Source organism: Myodes glareolus, chromosome 5 (assembly GCF_982192425.1).
Source record: "Myodes glareolus chromosome 5, mMyoGla1.1, whole genome shotgun sequence".
Taxonomy (NCBI): domain Eukaryota; kingdom Metazoa; phylum Chordata; class Mammalia; order Rodentia; family Cricetidae; genus Myodes; species Myodes glareolus.
This window is the reverse complement of record NC_142030.1, coordinates 14737221-14761452: the sequence shown is the minus strand read 5'-3', so window position 1 is coordinate 14761452 and position 24232 is coordinate 14737221. Positions and strand designations below refer to the sequence as shown.

The 24232-nt window shown below is 48.2% G+C and overlaps 1 protein-coding gene across 1 annotated transcript in view; it reads left to right on the top strand.

Annotated features, from left to right (window-relative positions):
- Positions 1-14522, top strand: part of Parp1 (poly(ADP-ribose) polymerase 1) — a 32358-nt gene extending 17836 nt beyond the window's left edge. The window contains exons 8-23 of the mRNA XM_085687623.2: positions 416-563; positions 1705-1845; positions 2432-2671; positions 2844-2912; positions 3143-3275; positions 4055-4250; positions 7371-7499; positions 8861-8944; positions 9559-9681; positions 10144-10272; positions 10933-11031; positions 11334-11486; positions 12102-12229; positions 12821-12882; positions 13346-13460; positions 13738-14522. Coding sequence (XP_085543749.2) covers positions 416-563; positions 1705-1845; positions 2432-2671; positions 2844-2912; positions 3143-3275; positions 4055-4250; positions 7371-7499; positions 8861-8944; positions 9559-9681; positions 10144-10272; positions 10933-11031; positions 11334-11486; positions 12102-12229; positions 12821-12882; positions 13346-13460; positions 13738-13819 — 2031 coding nt within the window. The 3' untranslated portion in view covers positions 13820-14522. The remainder of the gene's footprint in view (positions 1-415; positions 564-1704; positions 1846-2431; positions 2672-2843; positions 2913-3142; positions 3276-4054; positions 4251-7370; positions 7500-8860; positions 8945-9558; positions 9682-10143; positions 10273-10932; positions 11032-11333; positions 11487-12101; positions 12230-12820; positions 12883-13345; positions 13461-13737) is intronic.
- The last annotated feature ends 9710 nt before the right edge of the window (positions 14523-24232 follow it).

The following is a 24232-nucleotide window of genomic DNA, read 5'->3' as shown; positions in this document are numbered from 1 at the left end:
TGTATTAAGATGCGACTTTTATTGGGGGGGAGGCTCGTGTACCATGGTGTACACGTAGAGGTCGGAGGACAGTGTGTGGGAGTTCTTCCACAGTGTGGGTTCTGGGGGTCAAACTCAGATCCCTGGTTGGCAGTCTGCACTGAGCCACCTCATCGGCCTTTGTTTTGTTTTTCTAAAGGGTACAGTTTTTCTCTCAGGTCCCTGCAGTAACTGATCTGTCATAGATGAAGGAAGTGAGTCCTATAAACGATAACAGTAACAAGCGTTCTTGCTGGAACTTCAACGTTCTCCTGTTTATTGTAGAGATTTTAAAAAGGATTATTTAATTTGCACAGGACATGTCCCACTTAGTCTATTGCAAGTTTATTTCAAAAGTCATCTGATGCCTTTAAAACTGAAACTTAATGTTGTATAGGAATTCCGAGAAATATCCTACCTCAGGAAATTAAAGGTCAAAAAACAGGACCGGATATTCCCTCCAGAGACCAGTGCCCCAGCGCCACTGGCACCTCCACCCTCTGTCACCTCAGCACCCAAAGCTGTGAACTCCTCTGCCCCAGCAGGTATGACTCCGGGAAGGATTGTGGGCCGTGGCATTCAAGGACATAGAGGAATGACGAGGGTACCCTGTGGTCTGTTTGCCGTGTGGTCAGCATTCCTTGGGGATGGTCAGAATATGCCACACGGTGTGCTACAAGCACATCCTCATCCTCCAGACCCATTGTCCTCCCTGCCATCGGGACCCTGGGGAGATCCCAGTCATGAATTGGCATGCCCTAGGCCAACAGAAGCAGATAGAGCTATGTGTCTTGTTGTCAAGGAGAAATGTTGCAACCTCTTCAGGCATGTGGACACTCTTGAACCATAAAGGTAGAGACCAAGGCTCTGCTTCTGGACAGCAGCCCAGCTGCACCCATTCCACCCCTGGTGCTGAGCGGTTGTTGCTCCAAGTCCTCTCTGCTGCTTGAAGCCTGGGGTCTACATGAGCACACGGTGGTCAGTCAATGTCTGCTCTCCGGTCCCCCCTTGACAGGTCCTTCCTCTGATGTCTCCTCAGTTGCCATTCACACCCAAATCCGTGATCTTGTTCTCTACAGAGACGTTAGCGAGATTCACATGGTGTCATCAATGTCCACCCTTTAGCGAGGACAGACTAGACCTCATGAGCTGTGGCCTGGCTGTAACCAGTGATGCGTTTTTGCCTTCCTTTCCCAGAGGGCCCCATCCATGCCAGCCTTACAGTCAGTGCTGGGGCTTGGTGCAGCTTGCTCTGCCTTCCCCGGAACAGCTCAGCTCAGTGTGATGACACTGATGAAGGCCTTTGTCACCAAGAAGTTACTCAGGAGTTAGGTCTCACCACCTACCCTCTTCAGCTTTCTGTTCCCATTCAGATGCAACCTCTCCAGTCTGCCCCCTGAGCAGTCCCAGGTTGCCAGTCCGTGGTTTGTTTCTACCCAGTTTTCTCTGTTGCGGAACTCGGGTCCTCAAGTGGAAGTTTGCTGTTCTGCCCTTTGTTCTCCCACTGGCTGTTGGCTTCTGTCTTTCCAAGATTTCCCAAAGAGAAAATCTTTTCCCAAGGCTGGCCACGCCCTGGCTTCTGGGGTTTTCTCCTGAGGAGCCTGCAGTTTGTCTTGCTTCACTTTGTCTTTTCCTGGGAGCAGAGTTGAGTGGGCCTAGCCTGACGCATCTACTTTCCTGTCCCAGATAAGCCGCTGGCTAACATGAAGATCTTGACTCTCGGTAAACTCTCCCAGAACAAAGACGAAGCAAAAGCCATGATTGAGAAACTCGGGGGCAAGTTGACAGGATCGGCCAACAAGGCCTCTCTGTGTATCAGCACTAAAAGTGAGTTTAACGGGCTCGTGTCTCTTGCAAATGTAAGAAGGGTGTGTGTGTGTGGCACAGCTGAGGTTCGGCCTGTCATTGCTTGAAGGTAAACTAGTCTTGTACTGTGCAGTCATTGTGTGTGTTCACAGTGGCTCAAAATTCCCAGCCACAGGCCCTAGTAAGCTTATCATTGTTCAGTGTTCCACAGGATGTCCCCAGTTCACTGCCAGAACAAAAGGTGTGAAAATGGAGAGGAATTGGTTCTTTTGTAGTTAGGGTGGGGGTTACTGCTTCACAATTTGGTGATGAGGCCCATATTTCTAGGCTGTGCTGGTGAATGTTGTGGGTCTGGGCCCAAGAGTCCGTTTCTGTTGAGTCCCTCTGACACCACACTGGAGGTTTGGAGAAGATGGCTCCCTTGGCATTCCATACCCGAGGGACAGCCGGTGCCACTGGAACATGACTGTTGGGTGGAGAGGCTCAGGCTGTACGAGTGTTGATCATGAGGACATTAACATTCTGGGGCTGCAGTAACTGCAAGTCCGGCTTACTTTTTTGCTTATGGTTTGTTTGGCTTTTTCCCCTCCTTTCTGGTTTTAAACAGAGGAGGTGGAAAAGATGAGTAAGAAGATGGAGGAAGTGAAAGCAGCAAACGTTCAAGTTGTGTGTGAGGACTTCCTCCAGGATGTGTCTGCCTCCACTAAGGCCCTCCAGGAGCTGCTCTCGGCCCATAGCTTGTCCTCGTGGGGTGCTGAGGTGAAGGTAGAGCCTGTTGAAGTGCCGGTCCCCAAGGGAAAGTCAGCTGCACCCTCCAAGAAGAGCAAGGGCCCTGTCAAGGAGGAAGGTGAGACCCCGCTGCCCTGCCTGTGACCTTGCTTCTGTGTGCTGCTCTGGTGAGCTGTGTCCTCCGTGCTGGGTTAAGTGGGCACAAACAGCACCCATGCTACACGCGTCTGGAAGCTGCTCTGCCTTTGTTGTCTTAGTTTGGCTCTTTATGTTCCTCTGTCCTTCCTGAGGTGTCAACAAGTCTGAGAAGAGGATGAAGTTAACTCTGAAGGGAGGAGCAGCTGTTGACCCTGACTCTGGTGAGTGAAGAGGAGCCACCCATGCCCCTCAGTGGTAGTTCGGAGAGCAGCCAGAGGGGAGCAGGCAGCCTTTGATCGCCAGCCATTCCTGGAATCATGGGTGCCAGTGGGAGAACCTCTCAACGTGGTGTAACACACAATTAACTGGGGACTCCTAGTCCCACAGAACCCTGTCCTGAACCCTAGCCCTTCAAGGGAAAAAAACTATGGGAGCTTTGCTTCTGGGGCAGGTCTGGAACACTCTGCACACGTCCTGGAGAAAGGCGGGAAGGTGTTCAGTGCCACACTTGGCCTGGTGGACATTGTGAAAGGGACCAACTCCTATTACAAGCTGCAACTTCTGGAGGATGACAAGGAGAGCAGGTGAGCTGGGGACAGATTTCCTCAAGGCTTAGAATGTGCTACCCGCCTTGAAAAGTCAGACTGCCACGGGGCCTGGAACTTCCCGTAAAAAAATAGCAGCATTGACCATCAGTTGTGTTGCTGTGCTTGGCTCAACAATCACAGGTTGTGGTTTCGTATCTACCACTGGATTATTCTCTTGGGCATTGAAAACAAACAAGAGTCATGATTTATTGTTGTGCACATGTTAAAATTAAAGTTTATTTTGTTTTTGAATCAGGGGTTCTCTTTGTAGCACTGTCTATCCTGGGACTTGCTTTTTAAACCAAACTGGCCTCAAATTCTTGAGATCCACCTGCCTCTGCCTCCCAAGTGCTGGGATTAAAGATGTGCACCACCACCACTGGGCTTTAAATTTATTCTTTAGTCCCATTCTATACTTGGTGGTTACTCGAATGAAGGTGATTGTTTTGGAGTGTATAGGCTCTTTCAGTTGTAGTGTGCTTACCTCGTGTGTTCAAGGCCCTGGTTCCACCCGCACCAGTCAACAAATGAGAGACCGAGAGAGACTGACCGAGAGACACCACTTGTAAAAGCGTCCCTTGGGTGAGCAGTGGTGGTACACAAAGCAGGTGGTTCTCTGGTTCTCTGGATTCGAGGCCAGCCTGGTCTTCAGAACAAGTTCCAGGACAGCCAGGGCTACACAGAGAGGAGAGGAGGGGAGTCTGTCCCTGACTGAGGAGACCCTGAAACAGAACAGAAGCTCATGGTCCGTCTGCCTCCTTCGTATCCTCTCACAGGTACTGGATCTTCCGATCCTGGGGCCGAGTGGGCACGGTTATCGGCAGTAACAAACTTGAACAGATGCCGTCTAAAGAGGATGCTGTTGAACACTTCATGAAATTATATGAAGAGAAGACTGGAAATGCCTGGCACTCGAAAACCTTCACAAAGTATCCCAAAAAGTTCTACCCTCTGGAGATCGACTACGGCCAGGTAATCAGGATAGAGCTTTTCCAGCATCTGTTCCTTAACTCCGCAGTGTGGCTCAGATGGTGTCACTGGTGAACAGCGACACATTTAGATAAGAGTTAATGGTAGCAGTATGACAGATCTTCTCCCCAAAACAGAAGAGAACTTCCTGGCTCATTACATGAGCCAATGTTACCCAAGAACATTAGGAAAAAGCTGTTGAATACCATCTCTGTAATGCAAAATCCTCAACTAACAAATCAAGCAGTATGTGAGACTGTATACACCAAGTTCAAGTGCAATACAAACCCTGAATTGGAGGTTGGTTGACATTTCAATACTGCCTATGAATGAGGGCAGAAGTCACACGATCATCTCCGTAGTTAAAAGAAAAAAATTATTTTTAGATCTATGCCATAAAGCATCAAATGAAACTTAGATAGGAACAGGGTGGGAGGGAGCTCAAGCTGGATTTGAGCTCACACCCTCCCACTTAGCCTTCTGGGTGCTGGGATTACAGGTATGTGCAGTTACAAGTGTTGCTGCACCCACTAGCAGTGATTCTGAGACATGAAGTAAGAGAAATTTCTGCATTTGCTCTGGGCCTCTTCACTGTAATGCTTACTTTCTGGAAGGTTGTACGTGTTGGTTTTGTAAAATCGCTGAGATTTATAAATGGGTGCAAATTTTAATTCCATGCGTTTGGGATCCAGCATTCCTCAGAGGAGAAATTCTTTCTCTTGTAGAGTATTGTGAGCTCTGCATTAAAAATAGAATTTAGAGGTGGCTGGAGAGATGGTTTAGTGGTTTAGAGCACAGGCTGCTCTTCCAGAGGACCCAGTATCCACACAACAGCTCACAACTGTCTGTAACTCCAATTCTAGGTGACCTGACACCCTCACACAGATATACATAAAGACAACACACCAATGCACATAAAATAAAAGTAAGTTATTATAGAATTCAGAGGGCAGTGTGGTGCCACGTTTAATTCCAGAGAACAGAGGCAGGTTATCTCTTTTAGCTTGAGGTCACTCTGGTCCTCATGCTAACATGTTCCAGGGCAGCCATGCTTACATAGTGAGACTTTTGTTTTTGTTTTTTAAGTAGAATTTAGCTCTTACATAATGTGTAGGCTGAAACCTTGAGACCTTGGACTTGAAGGTGGAACTGACTTGGTCTGACTTAGTACCCTCCACTGAATTAAATATCTTTAGTATTTCTTTCAGAAAAATTTTGAGAAAGGCACAGACACTAAAACTACCCATGATTAACCATAGTAAAGTCATGGTGTATGTCTACATCTGGCTAGTTTCACCTTTGGTGTCATTTTCCTGCCACAGTATTTGAACCCTGCCTTAAGTACTGTGTGGTACGTACCCATCTCTACCGTTGTGACCCAGGACCACCACACACTTTCTCCAAAGACAACGCTTTGCTTAGGAGCTCAATGTGAGACAGGTAGTTGGGTGTTTTAAAAGCAGAAACCATGACACTAACCTTAGTAATTTAACCCAGCCTTGTGCAAAATGGAGTCACTATAACGTGGTTGGTAGCAGCAGAACTGTTGAGCATTTCCGGTTTGTGCTACCTGGGGTGGTGCTTGCACTTGGCTTGATTTAGAGTGGTGTATTTCAAACCTCAGTGGTCAGTCCTGTAGCCGGCAGCTGCCATAGTAAACTAAGGCCTGCCCAAAGATACTGTTTTCTTTTGGAATGTTGGGTTTTGTTTGTTGGTTTTGCAGTTGGGTTTTGTTTGGGGTAGTTATGTATTGGTTTTTTAGGTTGGTTTGATTAGATTTTCATTGGACTGAGGTCATGGGGTATTTTTTGTTTGTTTGTTTTTGTTTGGTTGGTTTGTTTGTTTGTTTTTGTTTTTTTAAGCAAGCTCCTGAATAGTCTTTTGAGTGTTGGGATTCTGTTCAGCTGGTCCATCATTTCTGTTTCTCTTTCTTTTTTGGTTTTTTGTTTGTTTGTTTGATTGTTTTTAATTTTAGTTTTTGACAGGGTCCTGCTGACCTGAAATTCACTATGTAGAACAAACAGGCTAGCCTTAAACTCAGAGATCCTGCCTGCCCCTAGTGCTAGGATTAAAGATGTATACCACCTCACACAGTTAAAGCATCATTTCTTCAGACTGCTTAGAACTCCATCTTGGGGTGAGCCAGAAGTCATAGTTGCTCAAAACAAAGCAGCCCCTCCTCCTGGTCAGACATTTAGATTCTTTCCAGGGACCTGCTGTGGTGATACAGTTAGGCATATGGGGTTTGTGTGCCTCTCAGAAGGCCACCTCCAGGAGGTGGAGTCACTGTGTCATAAGTAATGTGCCCATAGACAGTTTGCCCGCCAGTGAGGTCATCCCCGCAGGACAGAAAAGCGCCTCTAAAGCTCCGTGTGCACAGTAGGTCCCCTGGGAAATGACAGCAGCACCGGGAGCACTGCTGGCACAGGTGACTACAGTTTACGCCAGGGAGAACCCAGGTCCACAGCCCGGTTCATTGGCCCACTGCAAATACCAGCCCATACTCCACATGACAGGGCAGCACAGTACCTGCCTTGTTTCTCTTAGGTGTGAAAACTAGAGGAGGCAGTCACAAGTTGATGTTAGCTTAGCCCAGTTCTCCAGGAGGCAGTAGTGAAGTCTCATGTGCTACTCGTTCATTAGCAATAACAACTCGGAGAAGGTCAAAGAGGGATGACAGTTGCCGAGAGGTACTGCATCTCTGTCGGGCTGGCTGACCGGACGAGATGGAGCGTGGGGATAGGTACTGCAGGGTCCTGCAGCTGACCCTGGGTGAGCAGGTGCTAACAGGTCCCTGCCCGCTGATCTGAACTTCATTTTCATAGCCGTCCCTTCTAAGGTGGACGTGCATGGGCAGCTTCTTCTGCAGGCAGCAGCGTCCCCAGAGAGGGGCAGGCGTTGTCAGAACAGCTGGACTACAAGTCTGAAGGGGAGGGTGCAGCTTGGGAATGCATGGAAATTATTTTGTGTGTACAGAAACCCTCCTGGCCACTGGTCTGGAGAGTTTTGGTGAACATTTGGCCTTTTTCTGCTGGCAATAGCCTATCCTGCATTTTAGTTACCTGTAGCTAAGCCCTGATGACCCCACCCTTTGTCCTCTTTGGGTTCTCTGCTGACCTGAAGGATGAAGAGGCGGTAAAGAAGCTAACGATAAAGCCTGGCACTAAGTCGAAGCTCCCGAAGGCAGTGCAGGAGCTTGTTGGGATGATTTTCGACGTGGAGAGCATGAAGAAGGCCCTGGTGGAGTACGAGGTGGGTGCCGAGCCTGGCGGGTTCTCTCATCCCTGCTTGCCAGGCATCACTCTGAGCTGTGGAGCATCCAGTGGACTATATAGGGCTGGCCCTGGGCCCCGGGCCCCGGGCCCCCTCTGCCTTCCCTGTCTTGTTTCTGTGTTACTTAAGGTGCATAGGTCTGGTTCTTTGGGACCCAAACATACCAGCCAACTGATGCCAGTGGAAGTCCAAGACTTTGGTTCACTTGTTGAAAAAGAAAACCAGGCTGGAGAGAGATTGCTCAGTAGATAAGAGCACTCTCGCTGCTCTTCCAGAGGACCTGAGTTCAATTTCTAGCACCCACATGGCAACTCACAAGCGTTTGCAACTCCAGTTCCAAGGGAATCTTTTTGGTCTCCACAAGCACTAGGTACCCAAGTGGTATGCAGGCATATTGACAAAACAGTCATAGATAGAAAATCATTTTTAAAAATTTTAAACTAGAAAGAAAATGGGACCACCACCGTCTCCATTCAGTCAGTCAAACTCCTGTCAGCTCTTTCTTAAACATTGGAATTAGGTGTAGCCGTGGCCGAGTGCTTGCCTCACATTCATGAGGCACAAAAGGAGAAAGGAAAGCTTGGAGGCAAGACGGTGGCGGATGAGACAGCACTGCTCCTGATTGGGCCTGCATGGAAGGAGTTTTCACCTCACTCCAATCTCCCCAGCCCTGAGCCCAAAAGCTGCAAATCCAGCAGCCCTGGTGGGTGTGCCCGTGCCAGAATCTCAGGCCAAATGGTGTAGGTTCCCGCAGCACACAGGTGTCACACCTCAGGCACTGAGTGAACAGCACAGTCCAGGTCCCTCAGGAGGTCCTCACAGGAGGGCGTAGGTGTCCCTTGAAACCATCTGGACCTGTTTATGAGTGAGGAACTGTCAGTTTCTTATCACTAGAACATAGTGACCTCATCTCTGACTTCTCGACTCCAGACCTGAATTAACAGGAGAACCTAGGTGAGCTCAGTCATAGTGTTGTTGGGAGCAAATGTATAGCCTTTGGGGTGGCTGATTTGAGAGGAAGTATTGAAGAGAGGAAGTTCTTGGAAAATAACTCACCACTTGACAATTGAGGCTCTTATTCCTGAACTCTAGTGTCCTGGGCTGTGCAACCTGCAATGGGAGGCTTAATCCCTCACCTTGGTCCTGTGGGATTGGTGGGAATTCTCTTGCCTCTTCCTTCAGAAGTGCTGAGCTATACACATTGGGCTACTGGTACACAGAGTACAGGGTCAGGGGAAAGGGTTGTGATTTCTGTGCAGGTGGGCCACCGATCTGTGAGGGAACTGTGTCCTGTCAGCACTGCACAGAATGCCCAGCCTTTGTGTCCCCTGTCTCCTCAGATTGACCTTCAGAAGATGCCATTGGGGAAGCTGAGCAGAAGGCAGATCCAGGCCGCCTACTCCATCCTCAGTGAGGTTCAGCAGGTAAGCAAGCACCTCAGAGTTTGCAGCCAGGCCAGTCTCTCCGGGTGAGAGACAGTAGCTACGTCTACTGTATGGTAACAGTGACAGTATTGAACCAGGTTTATGTGGATTTGGATATTTGGATTTTTTTTTCAGCTCAGTAAATATTGTCCCTGTCACTGTCCAAAGATTGTTAACAAAATACACAAATAGTAACGCTTTTAGTTAGTGGATATGTAATAAGCTCCTTAGAAATTTGGTGGAGACCTTGTCCCTACCTGCACCAGCATTGTTTGGGCTTCCCAGCTCAAACTCTTTTTGGCTCATGCTCTCCAACATTATGAACAGTTTCCCTATCTTTGAGATAAGTTCTCTGTGTAACCCTTGCTGGCCTGGAACTCAGATCCACCAGCCTTTGCGTGCTGAGATTAAAGGTGTGTGCCACCATACCATGCCCAGTTGAATAGTTTTCAAACATAAAAGCCAAAGAAATTTTACACCAGTAGCCATGAGCCCACCACGTAGAGTTTGCAGTAGCACTTTGTGTGGGTCAACTGTGTGTTCAGGACCACAGCCCTGCTCATGCATACAGCAGCTGTGTCAGTCCTGTGTCCTTCCGTCCCCTTCCCTTCCAGGCAGTGTCCCAGGGCAGCAGTGACTCCCAGATCCTGGATCTCTCCAATCGCTTCTACACCCTGATCCCCCATGACTTCGGAATGAAGAAGCCTCCACTCCTGAACAATGCAGACAGTGTGCAGGTAGTAGGCCCGTGGCTGGGGCCAGGGCTGGTGTTACTCCTTGGCCTGCCCTCCTTACTGTGTCCTCAGAACAACATCTACTGTTTCTTTCATTTTTTTTTAACTGATGAAGTCTAGGAAATTGTCACTAGCCAAGACCATTTTCTCTGTCCCCATGTAAAGGCCCCCATGAGTCCCTGGCGGAGGTCAGTTTGTAGCATCTATTTCCCTGCCCGTCATTCATGTGTAAGATTTCTGACATTTGCCACTCACTTCCCCAAGCATCAGAGCCTCATTAGCATGTCAGAGAATACCTGTGAGTGTCAGCTGCTGATAGCCTTTGACCAACAAAGAGGTCCCCACTCACACATTGTAGAGTGTCATGCAGAGGACCCCACGCACACATTGTAGGGTGTCATCCAAATACTGACTTCTGTCTCCTTCCCTATGGACTTAGCTCCCAGGTCTTAATTTTGTTCCCAGGCCAAGGTGGAGATGTTGGACAACCTCCTGGACATCGAGGTGGCCTATAGTCTTCTCAGGGGTGGGTCTGATGACAGCAGTAAGGACCCTATTGATGTCAACTACGAGAAGCTCAAAACTGACATTAAGGTGAGAGAGGCCTGCCCCTTCCCAAGTATTCAGTAGTTCACCCAAGAGCAGTGACCCCCAACCTGTGTGTGCAGCCAGGCCTTGAGCCTGCCCTCTCACATATCCAGATGGTGATAATGGTCCTTGGAGCCCCCTGCAAGTGTCTCTGACTGGATTGTGAGGGTATTGCCAAAAGTTCCTTTTCTCCTATTTCGGGTACAAGCAGTCAACTGAACTTGGGTGTGTTGAAGGCTCAGGCATATGGGAATTGCCCTGCCTGGGCTGTGTGTCTCTGCCCCCAGCCTGACATGCCTCTGATTCTTTTTACATCTTGGGATGCCCAATTTCACATAGAGGACTGGGGTAGAGACAAGGAAAATGTATGGTGTCACTTTGTGTTCCATCGATGAACTGGGCTCCTGGTTTCACCTCGCTAATGGTGAACCTTGTGTTTCTAGCTTGACTCATACTTAGTGCCTCGAAAGAACTCTTAGGCTCCTCTTAGCAGTCCAAGTGGATGAGGAAGTGGTATTTGGGCACATGGGACCTGGCCTAGGCCTGCAGGTGTCATTTGTTGAGCAGTATGAACAGCTCCTGGCATCCTCTAGGCTTGTATATCATTGTTCTTCACAGGACTCTCTGGGGATTTCCCTGTCCTGATCCCAGATGCCTCTTTTCCAGGTGGTTGACAAAGATTCTGAGGAAGCTGAGGTCATCAGGAAGTATGTGAAGAACACTCATGCAACCACACACAATGCCTATGACCTGGAAGTGATAGATGTAAGAATCTTTCTACCCCTTTCCATCCTGCCAGGTCTCCCTTGGGCCTGGCTCAGAAAGAGTGGGCTGTATTGCTTTTTTTTTTTTTAAATAGGCTGTGGCCTGGCTTTTCTGAAACTTGTTTTTAAACCATACTGGCCTTGAATTTACAGAGATTTACCCACCTCTGCCTGCTGGGTAGCTGGGATTAAAGGTGTGCACCACTACGCCCAGCCCTACTTATTTTTAAGTAAGCAGAAGTGACTTGTTTGTTGAACTACCCTGAGTCACAGTGTTTCTGCCTCCCTTTTGCTAACACACAGATCTTTAAGATAGAGCGTGAGGGAGAGAGCCAGCGCTACAAGCCCTTCAAGCAGCTTCACAATCGGAGGTTGCTGTGGCACGGATCCAGGACCACCAACTTTGCAGGCATCTTGTCGCAGGGTCTGCGGATAGCCCCACCTGAAGCACCTGTGGTAGGTTGCTGACCTCGTGTATGGGAAAGTGTGGATGTATTCCTGCAGTAATCCCTCCTGAAAGCCCTGGGTGCTTCGGGGAGAGCCGCTGTGCCTGTGCCAGCCCTGTCAGTAGTGGCAGCTGAATGTGTTTGCGACAGCTTCTAGAACAGAAGTGTCTGGACAGGATGCTCTGCAAACTGATTGGACTTGTTGACATGCAAAGAACAGGCTTCGGAGCCCAGGCACGCAGCTCCGTAAGCTCCCGAATTCCCACCAATAAACAGAACAAGGAATAGATGTCACCTGCCGGGTTATAGAAGGGACCAACTGGACAGGAGTTCTGATGTGGCCATCCCAGCCTCTCATTTACTGTTCCAAAGCCTCCCACTTAACAGAGGGACTAGGGCTAGCCAGTCTGACCTATTCTAAGTAGTGATCAAATCTCGTTAAATCTTCACATTACCTGCATGAGACTTCTGTTAGGAGAAAATGGCATCCTAAGCTGTGAAGTGCCTTCCCACAGCCCCTCTGTGAGCACTGACCTTTGAGCAGTGGCTCGTGTGGGTACTCAGTGGACTGCCTTGCTGACTTACTCTTGGAAGGTTCTCAGCTGTCCCCCTCTCAACTCTCCAGACAGGCTACATGTTTGGAAAAGGGATCTATTTCGCCGACATGGTATCCAAAAGTGCCAACTACTGCCACACATCTCAGGGAGACCCGATCGGTTTGCTGCTGTTGGGAGAAGTTGCCCTTGGAAACATGTGAGTATCCTGGCTTCATGGCCAGGGTAGAAAGATAGAGTAAACCGGGAGAGTCTCCTTAGCCAGGCGACAACCATGGAAATCCTCCACCAGTTTCGTGGGCTCTGAAGTCCAGATTCTAGGCCTATTTGTAAATACAGTAGTGGGTGGTTCAGGGGACCAAGGGAGAAAAATTGAGAGATGGTATGAAGACCCAGGGGAAGGAAGGCAGGAGTCCTTTTGCAGTGCAGGGAAGCAGGGAGGCCATACTTCAAAGATCCAATTCCTCCAGCTTCATTCAGGCAATCTCCTTCCTGATGACAGTGAACTAGGCCATAGGGTAGACTAGACAGGAGCCTTCAAGCAGCTGGCCACAGCTCCAAACAGGCCCTTCCTCTGGAGATGACCCCATAGCAGTGGCAGTTGTTGCAGGCTCTATACTTGAGAATACTCTTGGTTCTGAAGAGCCCAGGAGCTGGGGAGGGAGATTCAGTGTAAGGGAGGACGGAGTTCTGTGGACATTTAGTTTCCCTGACAGTAAAGATGCTGATCACTAGTGACGTGGAAGCCCAATGCCCAGGGGCTGGTCTGAGACTGTCCTCTTTTGAATAGGTATGAACTCAAACATGCATCACATATCAGCAAGTTACCCAAGGGCAAGCACAGTGTCAAAGGTACTGTCTCTCCAACCTGACGGCAGATGGGTAGGCGGGGGACTTTCCTCCAGTGGCTGGACTCTTGGACCTGGCTGCAAGAGGTTCATAAAACAAAGCTGTCTCATCCCTTGTGACTGCAGCTAGTGTCATAATGCCGTAGGAGTGCTGTGGGACTTCGGGCACCAAACCAGCAAGGGTGACCAGTTTCAGGCCAGGAGGACCCTCTGGTATGCCTGGAATGAGTGGGTAGCACGTGATGATCAAGGCCTATGGTGTTCATTCCCCAGTTACTACTCCATCTGGGCTGGCTTTACTGGCTGTTATTGGTGCCTTGGATCCTTTGTAGCTTCCATATTTGCATCTGAAGGATGTTTAAGTGAACACACATCCTGCATAAAGCTCACGTCATATGCCCAGGACATTTTCACCGTTCCTTACACATCCCCATTCATGCCTAGCACTTGATCCTTCTTCCTTACAGGTTTGGGCAAAACCACCCCTGACCCTTCGGCCAGCATCACCCTGGAGGGTGTAGAGGTTCCACTGGGGACAGGGGTCCCATCAGGTGTTAATGACACCTGCCTACTGTATAATGAGTATCCTTTCATGGCCCATGCAGTGTGTTCTGGAACTGTCCCAGCAGGTGTGTATGCCCCAGTGCCGGGGCAACTTATATGGGGATAGTAACAACTTTTTCTCTTGGGTGGTCTCAGCTTTTCTCTTGGGTGGTCCCCTGTGTGCATTTGAGATTTGACTCCCATTGTATGGTTAAGCCTGTGCTCTGGGCACCCACCTTCCCCCACTTTCCGGGGATTTCATGTGAGGAAAGTCACGGGACTCCATGGTTGGCTCCTTGACCACTGCCTTCCCCAGGTACATTGTCTACGACATTGCTCAGGTGAATCTGAAATACCTGCTGAAACTGAAGTTCAATTTTAAGACATCCCTGTGGTAAAGTGTGAGGGGTGTGCTGTGCCCAGCACCCAACCCCCCAGGTGCCTCCACACCACAGACACCAAGAAACCTCAGCCATGCCGCTGCCTAAGGGTGGCACCCTCACCGACTCTCCTTAGGGTTTTATAGAGACAGGTTAAAGGGCTCTGGATTCAAGTCCCTTGTCCATGTTGCACTCAGTGGGAGGGTTGTTTGGGGTTTTATCCTACCAGGCATATCCCTGTTAGACACAGCTGACAGTAGAGAAAAAGTTGGGGAGAGGTTTTGTTTTGTTTGTGTAGACTAGTCCTGAGGAAAACCCAAGCCACGCCACAGTCACAATGTCTGCCTTACTGGTTTCCACATGAAGGAAAATGTGCTTCCTCCCTTTTCCAAAGGTTTGTCTTTGGGGTTGATTTTGGCAAAATATTAAGCATTTATTTTAAGGTAAAAATAAAAACTAATTTCATACTATATAGATTTTCTTTTATCTTGTACTTATTGTTCCCTTCTTAGCTTTCTGGACTTTTGTTTTGCTTTGGTTTTCAGTGATAGGGAGTAACCAAAAAACAACGGGCTTCCTGAAGCACTTAACTGGGGAAACTGAATCTCTGGGATTCTTGATTTGTCCATGAGCAAATTTGTCTTCCAGATTCAACTGTCTGTAATCAGTGTAGCCACCCAAAGAGCTAATAGTTCTCAATTAAAATGCAAATGGCTATCTACTTCTGTGTTGTGTGGCTCTGATGGATATGGTTAGGGGGCAGAACCGAAGCTACGCTCAGTGGTTAAGCACACTTGCTCTTGCAGAGGATCCAGGCTTGGTTCTCACAACCATTTAGAATAAAACAAGTTTAAAAATCACATCTGAGGGGGCTGGAGATATGGCTCAGTGGTTAAGAGCATTGAGGTCCTGAGGTTTAATTCCCAGCAACCACATGGTGGCTCACAACCACCTATAATGAGATCTGGTGCCCTCTTCTGGGGTACAGGTACATATGCAGGCAGAGCACTGTATACATAATAAATAAATCTGTTTTTAAAATAAAAATCGAATCTGAGCTGGACTGTGAAAGGAGAAGGCAAAAGTACCAGCCCTGGCTTTATAGCCAATTACAGAGGTAAGGCTGGGGCAACCACTTGGGGGCATTGACTGCAGTTTGTTGGTTTTGGTTGGTTGGTTGGTTTTGGTTTTTCGAGACAATGTTTCTCTGTAGCAGCCCCTGGCTGTCCTGGAACTTACTCTGTAGACCAGGCTGGTCTTGAACTCACAGAGATCCACATGGCTTTGCCTTCTGAGTGTCTGGATTAAAGGCGAGTGCTAGCACTGCCTAACTTGACTGCAGTTTTAAGTCAAAGAGCAAAGTACCCAAGGAGACTTTCTAGTGACTGGAGACTATTTAATCGAGCATATATTTGAACAGAGTCTTAACTCTGAGGGACACCACTACTCTGATGGCAGAAGATGGGGGTCCACAGAAGGCTGTCAGTGCCACAGGTCATCTAAGCCAGATTCCCCAGCATAATGTGACACTCTTCTAAGTGAGCCGAATCTGGCATAAACACTGGTCCCTGTGAAGTACTCAGCTTCATATCTGTCACAAATACTAAACAGTTTAGACTTAGCACTGAGGCCCAAAGAATGGTATTGCCAGTATCTGAATGCAAACAGCAAGTCTCCAGGTAAGAAAGAAACTAGAAGCTAGGACCTGGATCTAGTTCTGTGCATTTCCAGTCTCCATGAACACACCCACCCCCATGACCCTGGCTTTCTTTCCAGCCTTTGCTCACTGTCCAGTGTCTTCCGCCTTGACTACGAAGCAGCAGGCCTCTGGCTCTTTCCCTGAGAGGCCCAGCCCCACTTCAGGCAGGTTCTCTGGGGCTTAGAATAGCCCAGCTGCTGTTTCAGCAGATGGCCAGGCTAATTTTAGCTATGTGCTGCTACTCACCCAGAGGCTGGGCTGGGCTGGCTAGATTTGAATAAGCCAGCCTGCAACTGTGGCTTACAGCCAGTAATAAAGCTTTGAGTTGTGATCCATCTACCTAGCATTTGATAAGAATAACATCATTTTAAAGGATTTTGTTTCTTCAGAACCAAGCGTGCAAGCTGTGAAGCCAACAGATGATCAAATCAGCAGGGTGCTAATGGATGGTGAGAAGGGTGACCACCCAGTACTGCCCTCCTGGTGGCATCAACATCCCAGGGACACTTTGCAGTGATATTTTATTTGTATTTTAATAAGTAAAGCTTGCCTGAAGAACAGCCATACTGGTCAGCCATACAGACCAGGCAGTGGTGGCACACACCTTTAATCCCAGTAGCCACACTTCTTTGCCATAGAAACTGGGCCGTAGTGGTGCACACCTTTAATCCCAGCTCTAGAGGAATATAAAACAGGATGAGACAAGTCTCCAGCTCAGTCTCATCCTGAGGATTTGTGGAGGATCACTTTTTCAGTCTGAGGGTTTTCTTGTTTTGTTTTTTGTGAATTTTCGAGACAGGGTTTCTCTGTAGCTTTGGAGTCTGACCTGGAACTAGTTCTTGTAGACCAGGCTGGCCTCAAACTCCCAGAGATCAACCTGCCTCGGCCTCCCAAGTGTTGGGATTAAAGGTATGTGCCACCACCACTCTGCTCAGTCTGTGATGTAGGAGAGTCTTCTATCTATCTGTTGCTTTCATTGGTTAATAAATAAAACTGCCTGGCCTGATAGGTCAGAACATAGGTAGGTGGGGAAGACAGAACTAAATTCTGGGAGGAAGAGAGCCGCCACCATGAAACTGCCAGGTCAGACATGCTGAATCTTTCCTAGTAAACCACGACCTTGTGGTGATATACAAATTATTAGAAATGGGTTAATTAATATGTGAGAGTTAGCCAATAAGGGGCTGGACGTAATGGGCCAGGCAGTGTTTAAATGAATACAGTTTCCGTGTAATTATTTCAGGGTAAGCTAGCTGGGATCCGGGTGGGAATGCAGCCCGCCGTTCCTTATTACTACAAGTCTGAGGATTTCTTAGAGGTAAGAGCTCTCTAGTGACTTGGCTGCTTTGCTTTTCTGATCTTCAAGTTAAATCACATTATCTGTCTCTGGGTTTTTATTATTTGTTCTGCAACACCTACTGCTCATTGCTCTCCTGATTAAAATGAAAAGGGCAGCCCTCTTGGCTTCCTGAACCGGGCAGCTCCTAGACAAGCCATATCTTGAAGCATCAGAAGGACTGCGTTCCCATAAGACATGGAGCTCTCATGGTGGTACTTGTGGCCTCCTAACATGGAGTTGCCAGATGCAGAAGTTTAGACTCGTTAACAGGTTAGAACTGAAGAGCTATTGAGAACTTGTATTTCCCAAAGTGGTTTTGGTTCGGCTCTCTCTGGGTTTTGTTTGGTTTTTTGTTTTTGTTTTCGAGACAGGGTTCTGTGTAACAGCCCTGGCTGACCCAGAACTCACTCTAGACCAGGCTGGCCTTGAACTCACAGAGATCCACCTGCCTCTGCTTCCTGGGTGCTGGGATTAAAGACATGCCACAATGTTTATTCCGTTATCATGGTTGGAAACGAGGCAGCGCGTTGGAGAAGGATCCAAGAGTTCTTACATCTTGAACAAAGACAACAGGAAGTGGTGTGAGTGCGACTGAGCAAAGGAGACCTCAACCCACCCTCACAGGGACACATTTCCTCCAGCAAAGCCACACCTCCTAACAGTGCCACTCCCTATGGGGGCCTTTTTCTTTCAAGCCACGCAGCCATCTTTGTTACTTTTCTCTCAACTGTGGCAAGAAACCTGATGCCAGCAGTTTGAGGGAAGGTGGAAGGGCTGAGTTGAGCTTGGTCCTGAGCCATCATTGCGACCCCAGAAAGGGTTTGGTTTGAAGGTCCAGTCTGTCAAGGCAGCAGGAGCCTGAAGCAGCTGATCACGTCTGCAGTCAGGTAGAGATCAATGAATGTGCTCAGCTCAGTTTTTAGACAGTTCAGGATCCTAGCCCAGGGAATGGTGCCGCCCACGGTAGGTCTTCCCACCTCAGTTAACTTGGGATACTCCCCAACAGGCATAACCAGAGGTCTGCCTCTAGGTTATTCTATATCAGTGGTTCTCAACCTGTGGTTTACGACCCCTTTGAAGGCTGAGTGACTATTTCATGGGGTCACCTATGTATGTGATACATAGGTGGAAAACACAGATATTTACATTATGATTCATAACAAAATTAGATCAAGTAGCAATGAAAATAATTTTCTGGTGCAGTCACCACAACACTAACTGTGTAAAGGGTCACCACATTAGGGAGGTTGAAAACCACTGACCTAGATCTCAAGTTGACAATTGAGATTAACCATCACACCCCCAATCATAGGTTTTCCTGGGGAGGATATAAGCAAACAGCAATTTGTCCCAGATAAGAGTACCATCAATAGACTAAAGAAACAGCTCCACCCACCCATGCCTAGCTTAGTGGTCCAGTGAGTTCCAGTCAGGCACAGTGGTGTAAGGGGTTACTAAGGAGAAAAGGCAGCTGCATCACTGAAGAACCTGTCCCCCACAGTCACCTAAAAGAAGCAGTTAAGGGAGGCGTCCTTAGCAACCATCTGCAGCTGTGGTCATCATGGACACCGAGGGTCGGGATGAGCCCTAAGGATCCCGTGGGAAGAGCTTGCATTCCTCAGCTTCTGCATTCTCCCCAGGGCACGGTACAGACTTTCCACCTCTAGGTCTTTGCTGAGACAGCCACTTCCCCTAATCAGGCTGAAAATGTTAGGCATTCTCTATAGACGGAGCTCAGCATGTGGTCCCAGCCTTAGTCAAGACGATGAGGGGTGTGACAACCCATGAAAGCTGCATCCCAAGAGCCCCCACTCCGCTTGCAGACTGGTGGCCCTCAGCAATAGGTTGTCACTTACAACCCTGCAGGTGGAGGGGAAGCTTGTGAATCTGACCACCTTCAAGAATTTCTGAGGTGTAATGAGTTTTCTTCGTTTCTTTAGTTTTATGTGCCTCCCTCCAGGAAGGACTATTTCAGTTCAGAGGAAATAGCTACATAAGATACACACACACACTATAGGAAGACAGCAATTCACACAGCCCAGGAAAAAAGGATAGCCCATCTTGATTTGACCTGCTGTTGGCATTTCTTTACCTTGGTAATGAAGAGAAACTCAGGACCAGGCAAGGCACAGTAAGCTAAGACCAGATGGCTTAGGCTTCCTAAATAGAGTCTGTGAACCTTAAAAGATGCCTATATGGCCTTCAGAGAACCAACCTGTCAACTGAGCTACTCTCTGACTGCTCTCAGCCCAGTAACGCCTGCTTTGACACGACACATAGCATCCCCTTGTCAGTCAGTTGCAGGACTTGTTAATGATGCTTCCCTGTGTTTTCCATTATGGTTGCAAGACTCCCAGCATCACCATCCCAGGGTAGGTAGCATCTCCCTCGTGCTGTTCACTAATCCACACACCCCTCATCTTGACTAAGGTTGGGACCACATGCTGAGCTCCGTCTATAGAGAATGCCTAACATTTTCAGCCTGATTAGGGGAAGTGGCTGTCTCAGCAAAAGCCTAGAGGTGAAAAGTCTGTGCCATGCCCTGGGGAGAATGCAGAAACAGGAATGCAAGCTCTTCCCACGGGATCCTTAGGGCTCATCCCGACCCTCGGTGTCCATGATGACCACAGCTGCAGATGGTTGTTAAGGACGCCTCCCTTCACTCCCCCGCTCTTAGGTGACTTTGTGAAGAAAGATGTGAACCAGCACAGAAATAGAAGCTGTTGCCCAGAATAGTTTAAATGGCAGCTCTTAGTGCTAATCTCTCAGGCTCGGTCAGGCTCAGTGACTGCAGAGGTCATGGTGGGCACACAGGACAGCCAAGCTTCTGCCTTCCTCTTCCTCTTGTGTTTCCACTGTGAAATTGTGTCTTTGCTCTAAGGTCAGTTCTAACTTTGCTTCCCTGGGGATGAAGTATTTGTCTGAGCAGTTACAGGACTTCATCGATACTGGCAGTGATCCCATTGCTTCTCGAAGTGGGCAGCCACAGTGGCACTCAGGACCTAGCTGGAAGGTTGCTGGAGAGTGTTACAGTTCTAGGCCGGCCTGAGGATGCCCTGGGAGGCCAGCTGAAGGAAGTTCTTCCTGGAATGAGTATAGAGAGAGCAGGTGTCAGAAGCCATGGGGCCCAGAGGACAGAACACAGTCAATCCCTGAGGGAGAACAAGTTCAACCTGCAGGCAGAGCTCAGAGCCTGTGCTGGGCCCTCGCTAGACCCCTCTATTCCCCTCTGTCTTGCTCACAGATCACAGTGGTCTATAGGAGTGCTGTGGTTCTCATGAGTGTACCCAAAGGGAATACCACTCATATAGTGAAGGCTTAGTCTCTAGCCCGTTGTGCATTTTGAGATGACATACCCCTTGAGGGTAAGGTAAAGCCTTGTGCTGGTTTGAATGAGAATGCCCCACATAGGCTCATAGATCGAAATACTTGGTTACAGGGGAATGGTACTATTTGAAAGGGATAGGGGCTGTGACTTTGTTGGAAGTAAGTATGTCACTAGGGGTGGGCTTTGAGGTTTCAAAAAGTCCATTCCAAACCTAGGCAGTGGTGTTGCATACCTTTAAACCCAGCACTTGGGAGGCAGAGGCAGGTGGATCTCTGCGAGTTCCAAGGTCAGCCTGGTCTACAGTGTGAGTTCCAGGACAGCCAAGGCTACACGCAGAAACCCTGTCTCAAAAAGCCTAAATAAATAAACAAACAAACCAAGCCAGAATCTCTCTCTTCCTGCTGCTTGTGAATCTGGCTGTAAAGCTGTCAGCTGCCACATGCCACCATTCTCGCTGCTATGATGACAACAGACTAACCCTCTAAAACTGTAAGCCAGGGCTGGAGAGGTGGCTCAGGGGTTAAGAGCACAGGCTGCTCTTCCAGAGGTCCTGAGTTCAATTCCCAGCAACCACATGATGGCTCACAACCATCTGTAAGGAGATCTGGTGCCCTCCATGCCAGAACACTGTATTTATAATAAATAAATAAATCTTTAAAAAAAAAAACAAACCTGTAAGCCAGCCCTAATTAAATGCTTTCCTTTTATAAGAGTTGCTGCAGTCATGGTGTCTCTTCATAGCACTGGAAGCAGACCAAGACAAGCCTCGATGAGAGAATAGATCGCTGGCGATGTCCTATAAAGGATTTTGGACCTTTTGCTGCTACTTCCCCCAAACCCCAGCTTTCTCTCCATTTTTGCCACCATGAGGAGAGTGATTCCACAGCCACACTCCCCACCATAATTCCGTGCTTTATCACAGTCCCAAGAACAATGAGGCCAGCTGGCTGAAACCAACAGCCAAAATAAACTTTTCATTTTTTTAGCATTTATTTTATTTTTATGTCTGTGTCTGTGTGAGGCATATGTGATATGGGTACCTGCAGAATCTAGAAGAGGGTATCGGATCCACTGGAACTGAAGTTAAAGGCAGTTTTGAGTTATCTGATGTGGGTTCTGGGAATTGAACCCAGGTCAGGTCCTCCAGAAGAGCCACAAGTACTCTTAACTGCTGAGCCACCTCTTCTAGCTCTAAACCTTTTCTTATTTTACTCTATTTCAAATACCTTGACTTGGTATGGAAAGCTGGCTAGTGTTGTCCTGGGCATTCCCAAACCAGCACAATTCTACTCTAACTTCCCCCTGCAAAGCACCAGCTGCCACATCTTTGCCTGCCCCCCTGAATCACCAGCTGAGGGGTTACAGCCATGCTCTCCAAGAAGGGCAAGATAGGCTCTTGGTCTAGCCTCCCTGTGAAATGCCTGGTCCCGTGGACTTTGAGATTTAAAAATCCCACCATTTCCAGGTATCTTGCTTTTTCTCTGCCTCATGCTTGTGAACCAGATGTGAGCTCCCTGGCACTGCTTCAGTTCCATGCCTGACTGCTGCCGTGCTCCTCTCACGATCACCGACTGACCCCTGAAACTGTAAGCAAGCCCCCAATAAACTCTTTCTTCTATAAGTTCCCTTATATAGTTACAGTGTTATAGAGTGGTGGTGGCACACACCTTTAGTCCCAGCACTTGGGAGGCAGAGACAGGCGGATCTCTGTGAGTTCAAGGCCAGGCTGGCCCAAAAGAGCTAGTTCTAGGACAGGCCCCAAAGCTACAGAGAAACCCTGTCTCAAAAAACAAAAAGAAAACAAACAAAAAAGTTACAGTGTTATAAGTAAAGTATCTCTTCCCAGCAGCAGAAACCTAAGGTAGGCCCTGGTGCTCTTCCCTGCTGCCATGAAGTGAACCATGAAGGAACATTCCCCAAGCCAAGGGCAAAAACTTGAGGCATCGGGAAAGAGGGAACCTCAGTTGACAAAAATACTTCCATTGGATTGGCCTGTGGGTGGGTCTGTGGAGCATTTTCTTGATTAATGGTTGATGAAGGAAGGCCCAGGCCGCTGTGGGTGGTGCCGCCCTGAACAGGTGGGTCTATGCTGTATAAAGAAGACTGAGGGAGCCTTGGGGAACGAGGCAATAGGCAGCATCTTCCTTCCCTTCTGCTTCAGTTTCTGCCTCCAGGCTCCTGCCTTGACTTCCCTCAAGCTGGAAAAAACCCTTTCTTCCCCTGTTGGTTTTGGTCAATGTTTTGTCAAAGCAACGGAAAGCAAACTAGGACTGTGCCTGTTGTTACTTTTACAGCCGCTGTGAGGACAGAGAAAGAAGGAAAGACGTTGTAATAGTGCCTTGTTGGAAGGCTGACCAGACTGTGAGCCAAATCAAACTCCTCCTCCTCCTCTTCCTTCTTCATCTTCTTTTTACCTAAGACAGGGTTGCTCTGTATCAGCCCTAGTTGTGCTGGAACTCACTTTGTAGACCAGGCTGGCCTCGAACTCACAGAGATCCACCTACCTCTGCCTCTCAAGTGCTGGGATTAAAGGCGTGCGCCACCACCGCCCAGTTCAAGCTTCTCTTCTTTTTAAGTTGGCTGCCTCAGGTATTTTGTTATAATAACAACAAAAGCCCTGTTTAATACTCCTCCTTGTAGTTCAGGGAGCTGGGAAGGTGAGCAGGAGCCAGACTGCAGGGACATGCACGATGGCTTTTCCAATTGGGAAGCCTTGGATATCTTGCTGGCCCTCCTTGTGGGTCACAGTCCCCATCTGTAAGATGGTAACACAAATGGTACCCTATTCATGAGAAAATCTGAAGACTTAAAGGTAGAGTTTATCTTGATGGGGTTTTGTTGTTGTAGCTATTGAAGTTGTTTTATATTATTTAATAAATGTAAAATACTTAGATGAGTTATTAACTTATTCAACCACAATGGCAAGGGTTCTTGACCTTGGAAAGTCCAGCCAGCAGCACTAAGATGTCCTCTGCCCTACCCCAAACATTCAGTTTGTGCTGCTGTCCTGGCTAACTTGACAAGCTCTCCCATGAGCTGCTTCAAACTGTTATAGCCTGTAAATTTTTATATTTATTAATCTTGAAGCACTGGGAATTGAGTCTAGAGTCTCACACATGATTATTTTACTGCTGAGTTACATCACCAACCCCTCCCCCATGGGGGGTGTTTTTTGAGACAATGTTTCTCTGTGAAACAGTCCTGACTATCTTGGAACTCACTCTGTAGATCAGACTGGCCTCAAACTAACAGATATCCTCCTGCCTCTGCCTCTACCTCCCGAGTGCTGAGATTAAAGGTGCATGGTGCGCACCTATATTACACATGCATGCAGTGCCCAAAGAGGCCAGAAGGGGGCATCAGATGCCTCGAATAGGAGTTAACCAGCAGCTGTGAGCCACCACGTAGGTGCTGAGACCGCCCAGGGTCCTTTGGAAGAATAGACACTAAGCAGTCTTTCTCCAGCCCCAGCTCCCAGTTCATTTTGCTGCTGTTGTTTCACATTCAGTTCAGGACAGACTCTCGCTAAGTTGCACAGGCTGGCCCTGAAGTAGCCTTATAGCCCAGGTTGCCCTACCCTTTCAAACTGTGCTTGTGTATCACACTACCACATAAACCGATTTGATTAAAATTGAAGGTTTAGAATCTGTTCAATAGAGGTTATTCTTAAAAGAAAGTTTGGAGCTGAGAAAGTGTCTTGGCAGTTAAGGATGTGTGTGAGTTCAGTTTCCAGGATCCACATCGGGTGGCTCACAGCTGCCTGTAACTCCAGCGCCTGGGGATCTCACTCCTCTGGTCCCTGACGGTACTTGCACTCATATGTACATATCTACACATACTTAAAACTAATGAAAATAGCCGGGCGGTGGTGGTGCACGCCTTTAATACCAGCACTCGGGAGGCAGAGGCAGGGGAATCTCTGTGAGTTTGAGGCCAGCCTAGTCTACAAGAGCTAGTTCCGGGACGGGCTCCAAAGCTACAGAGAAACCCTGTCTCAAAAAGCAAAACAAAACAAAACAAATAGTAAAAATAAACCACAAAAATCTGGAGCTAGGTAGGATGATA